At 42.5% G+C, this 22,587-nt stretch overlaps 1 protein-coding gene and 1 long non-coding RNA gene across 2 annotated transcripts in view; one reads left to right on the forward strand and one right to left on the reverse strand.

The window, feature by feature from the left end:
• LOC116695065 (uncharacterized) overlaps nucleotides 1-21,071 on the forward strand; it is a 103,930-nt gene extending 82,859 nt beyond the window's left edge. The window contains exons 4-5 of the mRNA XM_032525113.1: nucleotides 8,193-8,398; nucleotides 19,554-21,071. Of these exons, the coding sequence (XP_032381004.1) occupies nucleotides 8,193-8,398; nucleotides 19,554-19,764 (417 nt within the window). The 3' untranslated portion in view covers nucleotides 19,765-21,071. The remainder of the gene's footprint in view (nucleotides 1-8,192; nucleotides 8,399-19,553) is intronic.
• Nucleotides 8,954-21,231, reverse strand: LOC116695077 (uncharacterized). Its single transcript, XR_004333348.1, has 3 exons — nucleotides 21,107-21,231; nucleotides 12,668-12,675; nucleotides 8,954-8,965 (listed from the first exon to the last, which is right to left on the reverse strand). It is a non-coding gene; the product is annotated as an uncharacterized LOC116695077 (long non-coding RNA).
• Nucleotides 21,232-22,587: the final 1,356 nt, after the last annotated feature.

Consider the following 22,587-nt stretch of genomic DNA (forward strand, 5'->3'; position numbering starts at 1 on the left):
AGTTATTTAAAAGGCAGGTCAAATATGTATGTGTTGTATTTTTGCCTTTGTCCCCTTTACTGTGCCCGTGTGACAGATCTAGTTAATTCTTTATCTCCATGCTGGACAATGTGTTGGTTGTACTTCTGGAGGGAGAGATGGTAATGTGGAAAATATGCAGAAAATGTATTTGGGTTGACTGTCCGGTTATTAATAATGACTGTGTTTGGATAAAAAGTGCCCTACTTTCAGAATCTGTGAATCTAAATATTCCCAATAGGCTGCTTCCCTCCTGTACTGATTGATTTGTATAGTGTTTAAAGGTCATAGTCATAAAACATCAGGCTGTAATTAACACACTGTGATTTTTTTAACCAGGGGTTAATGTATTACGTGTTGACTTTTAAGTTATAGTTTCACAGTCTAGTGTGGATTACCGCGTGCTATTTGAATGTAAGATTAGGTGCAGAGGAAATGTATTTTGGTGTTCCCTACCCACTCTGAACCACTAGCCTTCAAAATGCTAAAACCTCTCTTTAATTCAGAGTCACGCAAAAGACAAGAAAATTACTTTGGTAGAACTTAAAATCACCTTTAAAATATTAATTGAGTAAAAGTTTTAAAGTATCCGATATTTATTGTACTTACAGTGCCCATATTTATATATTATGGGATTTGGGGTGTTATTTTGTGTCTCTGTTGCTTCCACACATATACAAACATGGAAATAAACTATCCGTGCTGTTTTTGAGTGAGATACAGGTTTCTGAATGTCCTCTGTCTTCAGTCTCCGGGTGAGCAGCTCAAAATCAGCATGGCTTTCTACGTCACTAGCTGAGAGGAGGTGGCTAACTGTAGCATGCTAGCTAGTTCTCAATGGCAAGATAATGCTACAACACACACTAATTCACCATAATCTCCAAAAGAACTACTTCCATGTCCCTGTTCTGCAGGTATTCCACAAGTGGCCCTCGTCTAGAAGAAGTCTCCCAGCTAATCCTGCCTTTAACTGACCAAAGTTGTAGAAAGAGTTATCTAGCTGATGGGATCTTACCTTGCTACTTACCATGTGTGACTTCTAACAAAGACTCTCACTACACTCTTTAGCTAAAACAGAGACCTAAACAAACAGGGAGAAAACAGGATCTGCAGCAATGTCCAGTACAACAAAAATATTGTGTTTTTTGAAAATTCAACCATGTGAACCTATTCTGGTACAACCTCAAAATACAATCATGAACCTGAAAATTAGTATAATATGGGAGCTTTAAGTATCAAAAGTCATTTTCTGATATTATTATTATTCATTTTTAGAAGTAAAAGTAAAGAAAAACTTTATTTTGGCTTCCTTATTATAAAGTTCAGGGGTAAATTCAGGGGTACACCTAGTTAGACATTGAATTCAAAGACTTACTGTACATTAAGAAAGAAAAAAACAGAAATAGAATTTTCATTTTTTTGTGAGAAAGAATCTTTTACTCCAACATCCATCCATCCACTTCACCGCATTTCCGGTGTCGGGTCGCGGGGGCAGCAGCTCCAGTAGGGGCCCCAAACTTCCCTTTCCCGAGCCCATCACACCAGCTCCGACTGGGGATCCCGAGGCGTTCCCAGGCCAGGTTGGAGATATAATCTCTCCCCCTAGTCGTAGGTCTTCCCCGGGGCCTCCTCCAGCTGGACTGCCTGGAACACCTCCCTAGGAGGCGCCCAGAGGCATCCTTCCAGATGCCCAACCACCTCAACTGGCTCCTTTCGACGCGAAGGAGCAGCGGCTCTACTCCGAGCTCCTCTCGGATGACTGATTTCTCACCCTATCTCTAAGGGAGACGCCAGCCACCCTCCTGAGGAAACCCATTTCGGCCGCTTGTACCCTGGATCTCATTCTTTCGGTCATGACCCCCCTTCATGACCATAGGTGAGGGTAGGAACGAAAATTGCCCGTAGATCGAGAGCTTTGCCTTCTGGCTCAGCTCTCTTTTCGTCACAACGGTGCATAAACGAATGTAATACCGCACCAGCTGCTCCGATTCTCCGACCAATCTCACGCTCCATAGTCCCCTCACTCGCGAACAAGACCCCAAGGTACTTAAACTCCTTCACTGGGGTAAGGACTCACTCCCTACCCGAAGAAAGCACTCCATCGGTTTCCGCTGAGAACCATGGCCTCAGATTTGGAGGTGCTGATCCTCATCCCAGCCGCTTCACACTCGCTGCGAACCGATCCAGAAGTGCTGAAGGTCACGAACCGATACGCCATCAGACCAAATCATCTGCAAAAACAGCGATGAGATCCTAAGCCCACCGAACTGCAACCCCTCCCCGCCCCGACTACGCCTCGATATCCTGTCCATAAATATTATAAACAGGATTGGTGACAAAGCGCAGCCCTGGCGAGGCCAACCCTCACCTGAACGGTCCGACTTACTGCCGAGAACCCGGACACAGCTCTCGCTTTGGTCATACAGAGATTGGATGGCCCTAAGAAGGAACCCCCTCACTCCATACTCCCGCAGCACCTCCCACAGTTTCTCCCGGGACCCGGTCATACGCCTTCTCCAGATCCACAAAACACATGTAGACTGTTGGGCATACTCCCAGGCTCCCCCAGGATCCTTGCGAGAGTAAAGATCTGGTCCGTTGTTCCACGACCAGGACGGAATCCGCATGTGTCCTCTTCATCAGAGGTTGACTATCGGCCGAACCCCTCTTTCCACACCTTGGATTAGACTTTACCAGGAGGCTGAGAAGTGTGATACCCCTGTTATTGCACACACCCTCTGGTCCCCCTTTTGAAGAGGGGAACCACCACCCCAGTCTGCCACCCCTTCGGCACTGTCCCAGACTTCCACGCAATGTTGAAGAGGCGTGAAACCAAACAGCCCCTCCACACCCAGAGCCTTCAGCATTTCTGGACGGATCTCACAATCCCTGGGGCTTTGCCGCTGTGGATGTTTGACTACCTCACGACCTCCACCAGGGAAATTGACGATAATCCCCCATCATCCTCCAGCTCTGCCTCCACCACAGAGGACGTGTCAGCTGGATTTAGGAGTTCCTCAAAGTGCTCCTTCCACCGCTCTATTACCTCCCCAGTTGAGGTAACAACGTCCCATCCTTACTGTATACAGCTTGGATAGTCCCCGCTTCCCCCTCCTGAGTGGCGAACGGTTTTCCAGAAGCCCCTGGGTGCCGACCGAAGTCTTCTCCATGTCTTCTCCGAACTTCTCCACACCGCTGCTTTGCCTCTGCCACGGCAGAGGCTGCAGCCCTTCGGGCCCGTCGGTACCTTGCACGGCGTCCGGAGTCCTCTGGGATAACATCATCGGAAGGACTCCTTCTTCAGTCGGACGGCTTCCCTGACCACCGGTGTCCACCGGGTGTTTCTGGTTACCGCCCCTTGAGCCCCTAAGACCCTAAGACCACAGCTCCCCGCGCAGCTTCAGCAATGGAAACTTTGAACATGTCCACTCAGGTTCAATGCCCCAGCCTCCACAGGGATGCACAAAAGCTCCGCCGGTGTGAGTTGAAAGTCCGTCGGACAGGGCCCTCCTCCACGTTCCCATTTACCCGCACTACGCGTTTGGGCTTACCAGCTCTGTCCAAGTCCTCCCCACCCCCTGACCCAACTCACCACCAGATGGTGACAGTTGACAGCTCTGCCCCTCTCTTCACCGAGTGTCCAAAACATACGGCCAGATCAGATGAACGATTATAAATCGTCATTGACCTTGGCCTAGGTGCTCTGGTACCACGTACACTTATGAGCATCCCTATTTCGAACATGGTGTTTGTTTGGACAATCCATGACTAGCACAGAAGTCCAACAACAAACAACCACTCTGATTCAGATCAGGAGCCGTTCCTCCCATCACGCCTCTCCAGTATCTCCCATTGCCCACGTGTGCTTGAAGTCCCCCAGAACTATGGATCCCCTACTGGAGCCCCATACAGACTCCATTCAGTCTCCAAGAAGGCCGAATACTCTGAACTCCTGTTTGTGCATATGCACAAACAACAGTCAGAGTTTTCCCCCCCTCACCCGCAGCGTAGGCCGACCCTCTCGTCCACCGGGGTAAACTCCAACGCAGCGGCGCTCAGCCGGGGCTTGTGAGTATCCCCACACCCGCCCGGCGCCTCCACCCTGGGCAACTCCGGATAGGACAAGTCCAACCCCTATCCAGGAGTACGGTTCCTGAACCGGCTGTGCGTAGAGGTAAGCCCCACCAGATCTAACTAGTAACGCTCCACCTCCCGCACAAGTTCCGGCTCCTTCCCCCACAGAGAGGTGACGTTCCACGTCCCCAGAGCCAGCCTCTGCCCCCGGTCTGGTCCGTCGAGGCCCCTGACCTTCGCCGCCACCCATATGGCAGCGCACCCGACCCCAGCGGTTCCTCCCACAGGTGGTGAGCCCATGAAGGAGCAGCGGCTCTACTCTGAGATCCCCACGGATGACTGTGCTTCTCACCTTATCTCTAAGGGAGACGTCAGCCCCCTCCTGAGGAAACTCATTTCAGCCGCTTGTGCCCTGGATGTCGTTCTTTCGGTCACAATCCATAAAACACATGTAGACCAGGTGGGCATACTCCCAGGCTCCCTCCAGGATCCTTGCGAGAGTGAAGATCTGATCCGTTGTTCCACGACCAGGACGGAATCCGCATTGTTCCTCTTCAACCCGAGGTTCGACTGTTGGCCGAACCCTCCTTTCCAGCACCTTGGAGTAGACTTTACCAGGGAAAAGCATATTTTATTTAGTACAGTAACAAAATATTGGTACTTTGTAACATTACAACACTGACGGTTACTTTACAAATCTTCTTCACAGATAGCAAACATTGCTGATGCCAAGGGAATACAATGAACATGTTGAGTTGCTTTTAAAGCTATAGTGTATAGTTTCTGTCGCCACCATGAGGAATTCTAAGTAACGACAACAAAACTGTCGGCACGTCCATATAATACAAGTTATCCGTGATTGCGCACATGGCCCCACCCCTCCTCCATGCTGTTGCTAGTAGCCAAGGAGGACACAAAGAATAAAAAAAAAATGATGGACTCTTCAGAAGAGGTCATTTTCTCCAATTGAGTTTCCAAGGAAAGTCACCGGACAACACATTCTTCTGAACATAGCCATACTGAGAAATACAGAAAAAGAGAGTTGTGTGGAGCTGATAGGCTTAATTAGCTTTGTGGCAACTCATTTAATAATTATTTGACTGTAACAGATGTTCATTAATATCAAAAGATTGCGCACTAAAGCCTTCAAACTAGCTTGGCCTTGATATGACTAAGGCTAAGGCTGAGGTCCCACTGATTGGTGTGACGCTAACAGCTTAATTCAAATGTGCCTTCTCTTATGATTGTCCCCAAAATGTGTTCACTTGTTTTTGACCAAGCCTTAAGGACTGACCATCACACTAAGTTGTGGATTTGTATTATCACATTCTATATCTTATAAACAAAAGAAAGACTTCACTGTGTGGCAACACATTGGCTCTGTTGTTACCTAGAGAGTGGAGTCTATTCATATTTCCACTAAGATTGAAAACACGTGGTGTGGTTTGTGAAGACATTTATCTTAATGTCTGGGCTTTCTTTGGCAAAAAGGATGGAATAAGCTTACTTTTATTTCTTTTTCTCTCTAATAGCCTGTGCAGAGACGAAACTGGTATGCATTATGAAACCAAATGCGAAAAAGATTTATAAATTCAACATTAGCTTTTGATGTCCAGTATGATTAATTAACTATTCATGTGATAGGAATCTTATTAGTTGCCATGTTCCATGTGTGTGTGTATATATATATATATATATATATATATATATATATATATATATATATATATATATATATATATATATATACACATAATGTAATAACCTGACTGTGAACATGATCAACAGCTTTGGCTTTTAAGATTTAATTTTAAAAATCAGCCAGGATGTTGAAAATGGTTTGGTTTAATAGAGCCTATGTTTGAAAAAGAAACACTTTTACCAACATGCTTGGCTACAGTGGCTCAAACCCAGTGGATCCAGTATAGACAGGATGGAATTTTGGAACATTAACGCAGTATTTACAAATTCCTTGGCTGAATTTTTATCTGACAATCCTTACTATGCATATCACAAAGAGAGTTTATAATCTTAAAACACATAAAAGTGTTTGGATTTCCATTTGTCCCACCTTGAGTTGGAAAAATTACCATAAAAGAACCCGATATGAGTGAAAATCACAACCCAGTAATTTAATCTGAGTAACTAAAATGAAAGGAGGCAAAAGTTCAGGATCTGAATGCAATGAAATGTATCAGTTCCTTAGAACCTACTGACATAGCTCACTTGTGGAGGAGCAAGCCTAGACAGAGAGAGCTGAGTAATGAAGATGGATGCATTCTGTTATCAGGCAGCCACTTACTGGGGCCTGATGTAACCTTAAACATTGAGGATAGCTCAGTTCCACAAAGAATCTAATTAATGAATAGCAGCCATGAAAGAGGACAAGGCAAGTGTGCATTTGCAGATGAATTCCAGACACTAATCAAACGCAGTTCAAGTGGTTTGTTTTGTCTCCAGAGCAAGGCGATATTTGGCGAGGAGTTAAGGCAATGTTTGCATGCCGGCTTGATGACTGCATGCGTGCTTCAGTGTTTTTCTATGCATGTGCCTGTATTTTATGCAGTTTTTGAAGTGCCAAGCCAGAGGTAAAAAATGACTGAATGTAGAGAACAGGTTTGAGGTTGTATTATTGAAGTTATTCAAACAATAGTGGTTTGTTCATTCTTAATCATGGGTTCACACTTCAATTACTAGGATTTCTATTTAGGTTAAACTGGGTCCTGTTTTACTTGTTGCCATTGTAGCTCTGTATATTGATTATTTTATGCTGGAAACACACTACACAATGTTAAACCCAATGCCCACAACACTAGTTTATGTCAACATAAACAGCCAGGGCACATTATCATGTAATGGTAGGTTTAAGGTAAAAAACTTAAGACAAATTTTAGATTTTAACAAGACTTAGGCCCACGCCACACGTACATGGGTAAGTAGCTTTTCTATGCATTTTGGCCTTTCAGCCACACCCAAATTGCATTTTGGGTCACTGTAAACAAAGCTTCATGAAAACTCTGAATAGGGTAAATAGCTCACATTACTGTATTGTCTGAACATTTAACCTAATTTTAGATTTTATGTGGTGTTTTCTTTTGCGGGGTACAAATGTTCCACCAAAACATGTTCCTTCCTGAGACTATTTTGCAGAGCCACCATCGCTGTGTCCGGAGTTTAGCGCCGCCCAAGACGTTTGTGATTGCTTTAAAGAAATGCAAACAACCCGGAGAATTTTTTTCCCCCTATACCAGAAGGTAGTTGTGGTGTAGCCAGACTTTAAGCGTGAGTTATGCTTCTGCTAGGGCTCCACGCAGAGCTTTCGCAGCAGTCTACGTAAGTGGTCTGAGGTTTATACTTGTGTGTTGGTGTGTGCGTTGTTCTCTTTAATACCAGGGTTGGCATGTGTGTGTGCGTGGGGAGTGTGTGGTAGAGCGATTCAGATAGTGACGATTATCTTTGGAGCGAGTACCGACTCTAGAGTCGTAGTGGGAGAAATAAAGTGTCTTCCCTGTGCTAAAAAGTTAAAACTTTGTGTTCCATGATTTCATGATGTTTATGGAGGAGAACCAGTAAATGAGTGGTGAGAAATGCAACGCTACCAAGCCACGGCCAAGTGATGTGCATCACCATGACGTGTCTATTTGTTATTTTATTTTATTCCTCTCATTATTATTATTTCATGTATATTGAATGCATGTATATTTTTCCTAGTATCTCATTTATATTTATATTCTGTGTTGTGTGACTGATGTACGTGTGCTGCTGTAACACCGTAATTTCCCATTTTTCTTGGGATCAATCAATATCTATCTATCTATCTTTCTAAGTCCGGCATAGGTCTGTGTCTCCATTTACCTACATATGGCGTAGATTTAACGCAGAAGCGTAAATCCCGGTTTGCTCCACAGTGCTGTGGAGATACTGTAGGTCTGCTAATGCTGTACTTCTAAAACCCTCTACGGTTTTTGTGGCGTGAAATCTTTTATTGTTTTTATGCATTTAAAACTGGAACCATTTTGATCATTTTTTTCAGTGATTAGACATGTTTTTTGTGATTGTATGGTGAAGTCATGAGACATGCTTTCTTCTCTCTTGTCCAGTACCAGCTCCAGAGGAGTTCTCCATGGCGGTCGCTGGGCTTCCGGTGGCAAACGTGGCTCGTGCTGATCGCTGCATGTGTTCTGCTGGCTCTGGTACCTTATGTTGTTTACTGCATGATGACCGCCTTCACCAACCCTCCTCCTCCCATCAGCTTTAATGTGGCAGCAGCTTCTTTTGGTGTACTGACAGAGATCATCCTAATCAAGTGAGTTTTCTTTTTTTTTACTCCGTATGAATTAGAGTTTTTCCAATTCTGGTCTTAGATGTGTTTTCATGTGTGTTTTTACTATATTTTTAAGTAACATTTCACTTTTTATGTGATTTTTAAAGCAAGAAGCAGTGAGTTTTAGTATCATCCAAATAATCATCTCTGAAAACGTGCTGTTGTCCAACCCCCATCTCTCTTGTTTTCACTTCTGCCTTTTTCCCATTTAGATATTGCTAATTGGAATAGTGCCTGCGGAACTGTAAACCATTAGCAAATGAACAGTCTGTTTTTATCAACATCTAGCTTGTAAATAATGCATTAGATTCCTGGCATAAACAATATCTAGTCTGTGATTAGAAAGCAACATATGGCAGCTACTGTAATCAGATTACAAATACAGAGTTATGTAATCTGTAATTGCCTAAAACTGTACCCCAATCATGCAAAAACATTCTGTAGAATACCTACTGGATTAATTAGAAAAATAATAGGCCTGATAGTATGTTTGAAATAATGTGCCATATTGACTGGTCTTAATCAACTGAATGCTGGGATTTCAACAAGCTCCCTTGCTTAATAAAATTAATTATAAAATAAGATGGGAGTAGTAGAAGTGATGCAACCCTCCAATCACCCAAAACTGCTTTTCGTGCCAGAAGCAGAATTAAAACTTTATGTTCTACATTTGTCCCTCCTCCAGTATTTGTATTAACTAAAATAAGAGAGGCTGTTTGTAATTAACTCAACAAGGCTCGTAACTTGTGTTCCCAATTAAGTGCCTTTGCAAGGAATGTGGCTAGTGAACTGGTAATTAATAAATATGGTTACACTGGTTATGTGCTTCTGCATCATTATATTGTCGAAGCCCTACGCCGCGCTCATAATGAACAGTAATTTTATGACAGGAAATTGGTTTGTTTACAACACATTCAGCAGCTTCAGACAAGCTACATTCTTGGCAGATCCCGGCTGCAGGTATTTGCTCATTGTTAGAGTTGAAAGAGGTTCAACTATGTTGTCATGCTAAGCGTTATACTGTTAAAACACTAACAATTTGTTAATGTGCATGAAGCCTTCAAAATAACTTTACAGTTTGATGTTGTTTTGAAGCTTCAAAGCCTCAAAGGCAGGGTTGGTAATGTTGAAAAGCTAGCAAAGTTTGAGAGTAGCATCTCTTCGGGGCTCTGTTTAACCCTCCCCCGGCCCCGTGGCTCACACCCACACACAGCAAACAACAAATCCCCCCCCCACTCCCTCTTTCCCCTAATTAACATACCTGTCCAACAGAAAGATGGCAATCATGGTAGCAGGGGCAACTTCTTCTGAGTTTCACCCTCAGTTCTCCAGTTGGCTTGCCCATTGAAAAACCCATCTCCACAGCGCTGCGGAGGAAGGTCTTGCAACAGGCATACGCACCTGGATTGGAAAAAAATGTCAGAGGTTGTTTGCATTTGTTTAAACCTGTCATAAACATCTTGGGCTAAGCTCTTGATGCAGCAACGGTGGCCCTTCAAAATGGTTTTGAGAAGAAACATGTTTTGGTGGAACATTTGAACCCCGCAAAACTAGTCACATGATACAGTAACATGAGCTATTTAAATTACGTGGATACATGGTGTATCACTGTGTATTTTGCCCATAGCAAATCCCTGCCAATCACAAAATGTCCCAGTGAGAACATGCCATGAACATTTTCTTCGTAAATGATTCCCCAAAAAACCAAGCAGCCCTACCTTGTTGCACGGTCCACATTTAATTAAAAACTTGCCATTTTCAGCTTGTAATGTTGCTCAGAGGTTCCAGTTAATGCTGCTCGATGTGACATGGGTTTAAAGTTAACACAGAGAACGGAATGCGGGGGACATACGTACGTGGAACGGCACCAGAACTATCTGGGATATATTTATATAATAAATCTTGCATATTGGAAATTCTTTCCAACCCTGCCTTTAAACAAATAAAGTAAACCCATTCCTCAGATATGTAATATGATTACATACTGTGCATGTATTTGTCTGTTGAAAATACAACCTATAACATTGGAGGTATCCCACTGCACTAAACAGGTTTCTGTCCACTGATGCTTACATTATTAACGGTACAATTGGGAGGTTGGTGGCTGCCCTTATTAGGATTGGTGGGCCTCACTGATCCGTGCCCCATGGTGCTTGTGCTGCCTGGGATGTGCCAGCCTCCTGCTGCCCCCTGTCAGGGTGCATCTCAGTCACACTTCACCCCAAGGGCCAAAGCCCTTATGAGGAGTGACCCCCTCTTTTCTCACCGCACACGCTGCCTGGTTGTCTTTGACACAGAAACGAAACAAACACTTCAGAATGAGCTTTTATTGTGTTAAATCCATGTTGTGTACTTAGGTACTTTTATACGGACTCTTGATGAAATGGTAACATGTGATAATGCCAGTCTATTGACAGGAGGGCTAAAGCATTTCGCCTCCCCCTCCCAGTGAACAAACCCTCTATGTCTCTGTTACCTGTTTGTTGCCATAGCTACAACACTTTGCAGTTGAAAATATTTGTTTTTCAGATTTTGTCGTTATAGTTAAGTTCTGAATAGATTTGACAAAATATGTTGGTTGAGAAGGTATATTTTTGTCATGATGAGAAGTTATGGTCATTTAGTTAATTAGTGCAATGCATTTTATGTTTATCTGTCCTTCACAAAGATGAGATTGCCAATATTCCCCATGAAAAGACCACAACCAACATTAATTGATCCTGAATTGAAGTACTAACACACAGTTTGCAAAGGTGACATGTTCCTTCATTTTCATGGACACAGCACTTTATTCTATCTCATATGCAGTGTCCTGCTGCTATAAATTCTTCTTATCTAATCTGCAGCGGAAAATAGTCCCCAACAAATGCACTATTTTGTCCTGTTTGAGTAACGTTTACTATGTTTCAGCAAATTACTGGGCCTTTTTTTTTTAATGAAAGTGTTAACTCGTGACCCATTGGGAACCATTGGGTTTACTTGTTGAAAACTATTGAATACAATCAGATAAATTATTGATGGTAGTTGGTATGTTTCTGTTTAGGACTGTGTCTTTGTTTTGTTCAAAAGAATCAGAATCAGAATCACTTTATACGCCAGATGCATCTACAGACACACAGGAATTTGACATGGCAATCAGTAACACAGAAGCTTGACAAACAAACAGTACATGATATGTGTATAGCTGCATAAAGCATGCTTAAAACAACTACATAGTAAAATAGTGTGTGGGGAGCGGGGGCAGTGGATCAGCTAGTCAGGAAGGAAATGGTTCTTGGAACAAAGCTATTGAGGTGGCGTGAGGTCCTTGTCCTCGTCACACGGTACCTTCTTCCTGAGGAAAGCAGCCTAAAAATGCCACTTGCTAGATGGGACTGATCAGCAGCCATATTAGCTGCCCTCTTCCTGACTCTGGCCTCATACAGGTCACTGATTGACAGCTGCCTCGGTCCAGTTAGCCTCTCTGCTGTGTGCGTAATGCGCTGCAGTCTGTTCTTCGCCTGGTCAGATTCTGAGGCGAACCATACAGTAATGGATGAATAATGAATTTGCTTTGTTCAAAAGAAAAGTTCTTCTGTTGTAATGTCTTATTATGTAATTAGTTTTTGACAGAAGAAGCAGGAAAAGAAAAGAGCACAGCAGCTTTAGGTTAGAGTGCTAAAAGCAACAAATAAATGTAAATGGAGACCCACTGAATTGTGCATCATTTGTTCTTCCTCACAGTCTACTTACAAACTTCTTTCAAATGAATGCTTCTTGTTTCCGTCTACTGCACTCCGGCATTCTTTCAACATTTTAAACCTCAAAAATATTCCGTTTTGCGCTCCTCCTTGTGCTACAGGTCTGTTATTGGACACATTCACAAAGTCACGTGACATTTGTCAGGCTTGAACTGCCTTTCAGAAGGCTGTCACACAATATGCGCCCTCTCCTTCCTTTACTGTCAGGGCGAGAGTCAGGGTGCTGAGACAGTGCCCTGACCACGCTGCTCTGCACTGTGAATTTTTATATGCCATTGCCTGGAGGTTAGACACTCTCATTATGCCGTGTTAGATTTATTAAAATAGATTATGGAAATGTTAATTAAGTCATTAATTACATTATTTAAGCAGCATTGACAGATAAGGGAGTGTGTGTGTGTGTGTGTGTGGGAGGGGGGGGTGTCAAGCTCCCTGGGTGGTTTAAAAGGATGTGATTGGTGACAAGGGACACTGTGGAGATGGCGTCTAACCGCTAGCGCTGACATGATACAAAGTGGCCTACACTGCTCTCTCACCTCACGCTACTGTCTACAGCAGTTTGCAGAGCTGCCTGAGGACGAGTACCTCATTGCCCTTTTGCAGATAAAAGTGTACAGAAGGGTACAAATGTACTTTTTTTTAAGTAGCAACTACACATAAGTTAAGTGATTTTGGGGTCAGAGAGAGCACAGTGCTTAGCGTCTACACGTTTTGCATATTTTTCTTTAAATTTTCCTTTGTGTAAGCATTCGGACAAAGCATTTGCTGTGACATTTAAGCAAGGCCTCAAGGCCTCAAATTAACTTTCCAAGCTGCTCCAAAAAAAGAAAATACAGTGGCACAATTGTAAGATGAATTACCCCAGAGTTGATACTATGGACTCTCTTATCTGTTGACAGTTTAGTTACCACAAAGCACAAGAAATGTGTTTTCCAATTCTCCAAGAATTGAGCTTTTTTCCCGCCCCATCAAACCTATATTAAGGGAGGGAAAATTGCTCTGATCACACTCGATAAGAACAAATGATAGGTGTTGTAAACAAGCAGAATGCTTCAATTCTGATCCAAGGCATTGATTTGCTTCAGAAGACAATTACTATGTGGACTGAGGAGGTTATGCATCCAGTCAGTCTGCTGGGAGAGGGATTGTTTGTTTGTGGTCCAGTCTATTGCTCTGTACCAAACAGTCTAAAAGTAAGCAGTTATTAAACTGCATTCATCAACTGTATTGTTAATGTGGGGGGGGGGGGGGGGGGGGGGTCTGTGTGAGTGAGGAGAGAATGATGTGATGAGTTGTCATTCCGTTGATCCAGGCTAGCATCAACTTAATGGATTTTCCAGTGATAAATCTGCTTGAAGACACCCTCTACCCTGATAGTGTGCTGTAGTGTTGTTTTGCAGTTATAGTATTTGTTTGTTTTGCTTATGTATTTGTTGCTGTTGTATAGTATTTGTTTTGCTGTTTAGTATTTGTTTTGCTGTTTTATTAGGTGTAGTATTTGTTTTGCTGTTTTTAATATATGAATTCCCTGTGCGGTGTCCTTGAGTGCCAAGAAAGGCGCCTTTAAATAAAATGTATTATTATTATTATTTACCCTGAACCTTGGCAAAATGTGTCTGGCTTTTGTTTTACTAGCAAATGTTGGGTGGAGAAATGTAACGCTACCAAGCCACAGCCGAGAGTTGTGCTTGTGTGTAGTTACATTTTTCAAGAGGTGCACTCAAGCTACGGCGTAGGGTCCGTGTCTTCACTTACCTATGTACGTAGGGACGGAGTAGATTTAACGCAGAAGCATAAGCTGCGCTTTACTCTTGTCATGTTTGGCGGCACCCTTTTTTCAGGGTTTCAGTGCCTTAAAATGTCTTAAAGGTCCAATGGCATGACAATTTCACTTAACATTTTTTTTAACATTAAAATGAGTTCCCCCAGCCTGTCTATGGTGCCCCAGTGGCTAGAAATGGTTCTAGGTGTAAACCGAGCCCTGGTTATCCTGCTCTGCCTTTGGAGAAAATGAAAGCTCAGATGGGCCGATCTGGAATCTTTCCCCTCATGAGGTCATAAGGGGCAAGGTTACCTCCCTTTTCTCTGCTTTGCCCGCCCAGAGAATTTGGACCACCCATGAGAGCGAGACATCATGGCTGTCAAACGAGCAAAGTGGCAGTTGGTCAAGGCCACACCCCCAGCCTCCACCTGGCCCCCCCTTTCTCCTCCTCAAGAGCTACAGACTCAGAAATGGCACGTACTATGGAAAGGTCATTGTGTCTTAAAATTAAGACCTGTTTACTTACAAAGTCATGGTAGCAGCTGTTGCCATTGTCCCGCTACATGTTCTGCGATGCCCTGTTACATCCTGCTACGCTCTGCTGTGCCTTGTAATGCCGCACAGTGCCCTGCTATGGTATGAACTACTACAAACTACTATTTTTTGGGACTGTTATTGCCACTCTTCATTCTGACCCCAACCGGTCGTCAGACACCGCCTACCAAGACCCTCGCCACTGTCGCACTGTTGCTTGCTCTGGAGGAAACTACTAGAACTGTTGGGTCCTTGTAAATTCTGGAGTGTGGTCTAGACCTACTCTATCTGTAAAGTGTCTCGAGATAACTCTTGTTATGAATTGATACTATAAATAAAATTGAATTGAATTGAATTGAATTTACTACAAATGAGACCAGTACGTAACTTATATTGCAGCCAATCAGCTTTCGTGTTATTGAGTCTCTTTCAGATTGTGGAATTCCACAGACATAAAATGGATTTTATTGTTATGCTATGGGGAAGTGCGAGTTTTGCGATACTTGGGTTGGAAAAACAGAATTCATGTTTTTTTGTAACTTGCTCACGCCAAAGTGAATTACGTTAAAATGATTGCCCGTGGTATGCAAGAGTTTGGCGGCCCCTTCCTGATATGTTGGCTAACCTACATAGCATTAGCTCACATTATGTCGTTTCTCAACTCAGAAGGAGTGGGAAGTAACTAAAGGCGCTTACCCACTGATAGTACCAGATCGGCTTGACTCAACTCATCTCTGCCGCGGTACCCCATCCTCTCATGTGTGAGAGGAGCGTGGCTGGTGATCATAGCGCCGCGGGAAACTACCCTAACCTAACTTGACACACACACAAAACGTTGCAAGTGTGTTGTTTTTGATTCTCGGCATGTTGCTGTTGCCACAGCCAGATGACAAATTTAGTTTCAAAAAAAGCTGGAGGCAGCAAAAAAAACGCCGCTGGATACACTGTTTGAAATTGGCAGATTTGTTCAGGACACCCCCGTCTGTCGTTAGTGACTAGTGACGATTCGCTCCAACCAATCAGTAGTCTGCAGGTTTTCACGTCACCTTTTAGTATCGCCACATCTCACTTGGAACCTCAACCGAGGTGATACTAAAAAATGTACCATGATGGAAAATGCCATAAGTAAAGTACATATTTGAGGTACTTTTCCTCAGCAATGCGCTAAAGATTTTCACGACACGTTGCTGGTGTGCGAGCGAGAAGATGGGACTGTCTGTGAGCTCTACGATATGATGTTCACCCTAAAAACACAGCTACAGCAACGCCAGAGTGATGGTTTCTTTGGCCCAGACGTGGTGGCCTCCCAGCAGTTCCCAGAAAGACAGGCAGCTGTGCTCAGAGAGGACATGTGCAACTTCTACCAGTCCTCTCCTACCTACTGAGCAGCGCTATGACTTCTCAGACTCAACTACCAAAAGAAATGGCTACCTGGCACTAAAAAGAGCCCATCAACTCTCCCTCTCTGTGAAGCTGTAGAGGTCCTGCAGCTAGCAAGAGTTGGGACATGGATGCGCATATGATGAGCATTGTCGTTCTGCCACACCACAGGCCATCGTGCAGTCTGGAGTCTCCAGTCGTGGAGAAGGGCCACCTACTCAAGCACACACACCACCAACATGACAGCATAGCTTCTTTCCTCTTGAGTGTAACCTCACCAATGCTTCAGTGGAGAGGGTCTTTCCCTGATGACAGGATGCGGACAGACACAAGGAACAGATGTTTGGTAAACCTCATCAAGCAGAAATCCAGGTGAAGAGCAACTTCACATGTCAGTTGCAAGGACTTCTACACTTTTGTAGTGAAAGAAAGGTTTCTCCTGCAGCGCTGTACGATCCAACAAAAAAATACAAGTTCAAGAAGAAACTTGAAGGTAAAAAAACATCTGTCTAAAATGAAGTTTGATTGATTTTAAACATTGGTGGACTGTCTACAGTGGTGCAAATGTCTCCCTTTTAGGAAACAGTAGCCTTTTAGGTCAAAATATGTCATTGTTTTGCATAGGATTGTATCTTGGTCACCTTTTGTATTGTTTTCACCCTTGTGAGGTGTGGGGTTGTGCAGCCTCTGTCTATACTGGAAACCCATTGGAAGCTATCATAAAAATGATTGTGCTTTAATCTGTCTCTTATCTTTCTGCCTATTGTTCAGATGTGGTGAAAGGTTTGAGCTCTAAAGGTGTCCCCAGAACATGAACAGTTTTTTCCCCTTTTTTCATCCTACTTCCTCCCCCTTCTTGTTCCGTGAACGTCTGGAGTTGTGAGTTAAGTTTTTTTTTTTTTTGTCTGTCCTGTGGTGTTGAATTCTGTTACTCCTAGATTTTATATTATAATTTATTTAAAGTGAATACATTGTAATTCAAATAAATAAATTAAATAGCTTAGTAAATCTAAGTGGAAGTGCATCTGTCAATTCATTGAATGTGGCCTATTCATGAGCTTACATCAGCAATTACACATGTTTAGGGGAATAGAGCATTATAAATATACCATGTAAGGTGGTATGTGCTAGAAATGGGTAAACCAGTATTAGTGAGTCTGTCTGTGGGGTGGAGGCACCGCTGCGCCAGGCAGTGTCCCACATTGTCCCTCAGAAACATACCACTTGTCCCCCCTTGGGCTTATTAGCAGGTGGTCACCCTACTCCACTACACCTTAGAGGGAAATATTAATACATCTGGCAGCTTTGATTACTAGTTACAAAATAATCATTAAATGAATAATGATATTATTACATCAATGAGGCTGCATTGTTCCCCATGGGAAATTTATGAGCTACCCGGCAGTATGTTAAATAATATACAGTATAAAATATACATAAATAAATTAAAATTAGATCCACATTTACCAGCTACAACATTAAAATGATAAACACATTATCAGAAATTATAATCCAATAATATAATATATAGTCTATTATTCTGAAATGGGCCATTCTGCATAATGAGTACTTCTACTTTTGGTAGTTTAAGTATATTGAGATGCTAATACTTTTATCCTGTGGCTCATCTTGCCTGTTGTTAGACTTTGTAATTAAAAGAATCAAAATGCAATAGAATATTTGTTTATCAAAACAACATGTTTTTTTCAAAATGCTCTAAATTTGCTTATTAAAATCACTTAAATTATCTTCAGATGGAGAATGTCCCTGGGCCCCACCTACCTGATTTTAGTCTCGTGGCATGTGACCTTTTCCACTCCTTTAGTTTGCAGGTCTGGGTTAAATAATGAGCATGATTCCTCAGGTCCTCCATCAGGTTGTAGGCAGTCCTGGAAGGTGTGTGTCTTGATATGAAGTGGCTGCTGATTGTAGGAAATGATACAGTACGAGGCTGCCCAGCCAACTCAGAGTCAAGCTATCATGATTAGCTCCTACATCAGTCCCATGAACCTCGGGATAACTAAGTCATTGCAGTGATAGTTCCTATAAACCAAGATGAACATAACATAATAGCACATAGACCCCCCACGAGACTAAAACATGCATATTTGTCCTGTCTAATAGCAGCAATTACACTGAGAAAGAGTAAAGTACTTTGATGTTTAAGATCTTTCGGAAGAAAATGTATGCCCACAGCACGATAGGTGGAGGTTATTGTGACCTCTTGGCCAATCACCAAACAGTGATATACTGTAACAACTCTGACTCCTCAGAATGCATTCATATGCTGTACAACTAATATATACATTAGTAAATATGTTTTGTAACAAATGTAATTCAGTGAAAAGTGTCTTTTATCAATGTAATGAGGAAACAATTACAGACCTATGTTCATATCTGCAATGCAAAATGTTTAAATGTTCACTTTAAACATATTTTATTTCCTACCATATGTGCTCCTAGCAACTGAAGCATAAGACATGGGGAGATTAGACTTTTTTCCTCCAATATTTTGAAGGAAAAGTTTGAAATTTGAAAAAAATGGGATATCACTTTAACGTCTCTCCCTTAAAATAAGCTATCACCAGCAGATGTTAAGCTTAGCTTAGCATAAAGACTTAAACAGTGGAAATAGCTAGTCCAAAAAACAATCTGCCTACTAACACCTTTAAAGTTCTTCTATCAACATGTTATATCTTTTTTATTTTGTACATGAACTACAAAGATGACATATTTCAAGTATACCCTGACTACATTGTTGCAGGTTTTGAAACGTACAGATACATGTAAAAATGCAAACGTGTTCTAAGTCAAGACGAGACTAAATGATGCAACAGTTCTTAATTTGGACACACAGAATACGTCCACTTCTTAATTATTTGGGACACAGGACTGTGTGATGACATCATATCAGGAGGCCAAGCAGCACCCTGGATTCAGCTGTAATGTCCTCCATACTCTAAGGCAGTGGTTCTCAAGCAGGGAATGGGGATCCCCAAGAAGGTCACGAGATAATTTCTGGGGGTCACCAGATGGTTGGGGGAAAACAAAATATAACATTCTAGACTGCGCAAAGCATGGAATCGTGGACGCGCGTACAGTGTTGTTGTCATTACTTAAAATTCTTCATGGGGGGCGACAGAAACTATGCACTAAAGCTTTAACATGCAATTTTATTTGCCACACTATATGTGGTAGGGGTCTTAAGACTTAAGGGGGGGTAGTAGCTCAGTCTGTAGGGAGTTGGGTTGGGGACGCAGGTTGAGGGTCGCGGGTTCAAGTCCACATATGGACCAAAGTATGGTGGTGAACTGGTAGCTGGAGTGGTGCCAGTTTACCTTCCTGGGCACTGCCATGGTGCTCTTGAGCAAGGCACCGACCCAATCTGCTCGGGGTGTCTTTCTATGGACAGCCCCCCCCCCCCCCCCCCCCCCCCCCCCCCCCCACTCTGACATCTCTCCATTAGAGCATGTTTGGGTAATGAGCATGTGTGTGTAGTTCAGGCCTGTGTGTAATAACAACAGAGTGAAAACATTGTAATTTCCCCTTGTGGGATTAATAAAGTATACGTTATTATTATTAATATTACTAAAAGGGGAAGAGGGACTTGATAATTACCATTATACTAACAAAGTTATTTTGGCTCAGGGATGAAGTAATCAGACCTTGAGTCCCTGAGTCTGTTCTCTCCTAATGTTTGTACTGGGTGGTGTTTTCTCAGGTGTCTGTCCAGCTACATCAGCAGTCGTTACCGGCAGGCTGAGCAGAGCTCCTTCACAGTCCGGCCCAGAGGCTTGGACAGGGACAGAACGAGTCCTGGCTGCTGGGATCGGTCTGCAACCCCGGCAGATCACGCTTCATCGACGGCCTCACCCAGTCAAATGGACTCAAGGAAATGTTGTAAAGTGAATCTCTCTTTTCTGAACCACTAACAGAGTAACAGAGTTTACAGAACACAGGATCGTATTAAATCCCATGGGTATTAGCCGTTCAAGATATCGCAACAGTTTATCAGCGTGGCATTAATGAGATCTTTCACTTTAAACCCTGTTTCCGAGGTGTCAAATATTCTGGTGTCAAACCCTTACACTTTTATTCAGTGGGTATATTCTCGCATATTGCAAATTGATCATAAGGAAGCTAATGCACGCAGCTTGCATGTTCAGGCTCCGGGAGAGAGAAAAAAAAAAAAGCCTGGAATCACTCTCTTTCCTTAATGATGTCCACACAGAGACAATGGGGCGCCGCTCTGATTAGTGTCACCTGTCCTTGTGCATCTCATCAGCTCCATTATGACTCAATCTCCCATGCTTCTTCTGCTAATTGAATAGCCTGTGAAGTGGTGACGAGGACGGGGGCGAGAGCAACGTCTGTTCTGCTGCTGCTTCAGAAATGAGAGGGAAGCTTCCCAGTGAGACACCACTGTGGTTCTTAAAACATAAAACCATTATCATACAGATGGAAAAAGTGCTAACAAGTAGCCCTCATGTTATATTACCTTCATATCATCTGCAGATTGTGTTATATTTAACAGCTTTCAATAAGCTATAACTAATATCTGTCCATTAAATATACTGTAAGGCTACAGCCAGCAGCTGGTTAGCTTAGCTTAGCTAAGTAGTAGGTTAGTAGGGGTTGTGCTGGACATTCACAAAATGTCAAAATATTCCTCTAAAATTATTCTCTATTTTCCTTTTTGACAACAAATTTCATTAAAGATGATGATGTAAGACTCATTCGGGGGGCACAATTTCTGCCGTTGACCCTGTGCTCACCTGCTATTTTTCTGTTTTATGTGGATCAACGTACATTCACCTACAGTGACTGGGTTTTTGCAGTGTTAACAGGTAATTCTCTGAGAAAAGGAGGCAACTACGAGAAAAATAAGATTGAAGCGTGAGTAGGCTTAAATCCACTAATGGGTGTGGCCTGAAAGAAGGAAGAATGCTCTGTAACTAACAGTCACGCCTTTTCTAATGAGCTAAATGTTTATTACAGTAGTTATGACTGTGTGGTGCCGGTGTGTAACTGAGTCAAAAAGAAAGGCCACTGGCCCAGACAGACTACAGGGACATGTCCTTAAAGACCCAATTAAAAGGAGTATTTACAATGTCCTTGCAGTACTATTCCACTACTTGTTAAACACATGCATAGTGCAAAACTAACAATCATGAAGTCTGTTCCCAAAAATGCCAATATAGTCTGTGGGAACAAGGGGAATTTTTCATGCTATTGAGGTTGGAACAATGGAGTGTCGGAGAAATGACTTGGCACTTCATATTTACACAAGATGGATCCTTACAACCTAGTAGACAATTTTTTGAAGGCTATCCAGGAGTGCAAAACGAGAATAATAAATGGCAACTGTCAGTACTGTCACACACAGATGTTCTATATTTTCTATTTTTTCACTTTCATTAAGGCGTGGATCTCGTTCTTTCAATCAGGTCTTACAGTTGACTTTATGTTAATATGTGGATTTATTTTTCCAATCAAATCATTATTTCAATTTTTTTCAACTTAGTTGAACTACTCTATGATACTTTCACGTACAACTGCAGAAGTACCTCCTGGGGTACATGTACCCGCTGGTTGAGAGTCACTGGTCTACTGAGTATTTGGGGCAGCAGACAGTGTATGAGGGGTTGAGTCGAGATAAACTACAGTTAGTTTGTAGAATACGAAGGAGCTCTGTCGAGTAATAAGGCTTTAGATGTACAGACAATACTTTTTTATAACATCACTTCACTGTTGGTTTTGGCATTTTCACAGGATTTGTTGATGAGAGGAAAAATAGAGAATATCACCGAACTTATCCTTTAAACATGGTAAAGGAAATTCTTTCATACTTTTGGTTGTTACTCTTGTAACTTATGATAACAAACATTGGGAATGGCTGAGACTCCCTTTGAGACAACTGTGCAATAGAGACCAAACTCATTTTTATACTGTGTCATAGTGTGTACGGCTTATCTTTGCTTTTTTAATGTAGCTTTTACATGTTGTATTCAAATTGTTACTGTAATGTTACCATTCTTTTGCTTCAAACTGCCCCCCCACAAACGACATTATACAACAGTTTTAACTTTAATGCATAATGTTTGCTATAAATCTACTGTAAATGAATGCTCCTTTATACATGTAGGAAACTGTTTTATATGAAATAAAGATGTTGAATAACTGAATGATATGTTATTGTAAACAACTACTGTAACTTGAACTACTGTATTGTCAAAAAAATACTTTTATATGGAATGAATAAAAAGGGAGGCAGGTCTCTGATGTTTACACTGAATCATTTTCAGGTCTATCTGCATTTAGTCCAAGGAACATACAGAAGATATGTTCCAGATCAGCAAAGAAAACCTTAAAATAAGGAAAGTAGTTTATTTTGATTGGATAAACATTGCCAGCTGTGATTCACGGCTGTACTGTTGCTGTCTCTCCTGCCAGGCAGGAGCTTTGCTGTTATCTGCGAGTGCCTGAGGCACAGCTAATGTAAAAAGATCCTCCTCACTCTGCTCTGCTCTGCTAACAGTGAGCTCTGCAGGCTTATCCTGCTCAGTCCTTCTCCGTTTCACCTCTCGGTCACAGCCAAGTGACTCTCAGCTGTGCACCACCTCAGCTCGGGCCTTTCTACAGACAGAACAGAAGAAGTACAGCAGTATCTCACACTGCTCTGGTTAATGCCACAACAACAGGACTGCAGAGGCTTCCAGTATCCCAATGCCTGTATGGTTCTGGGGCTTAATGTG

The sequence above is a fragment of the Etheostoma spectabile genome, chromosome 9 (genome assembly GCF_008692095.1).
Source record: "Etheostoma spectabile isolate EspeVRDwgs_2016 chromosome 9, UIUC_Espe_1.0, whole genome shotgun sequence".
NCBI classification, from domain to species: Eukaryota; Metazoa; Chordata; class Actinopteri; order Perciformes; family Percidae; genus Etheostoma; species Etheostoma spectabile.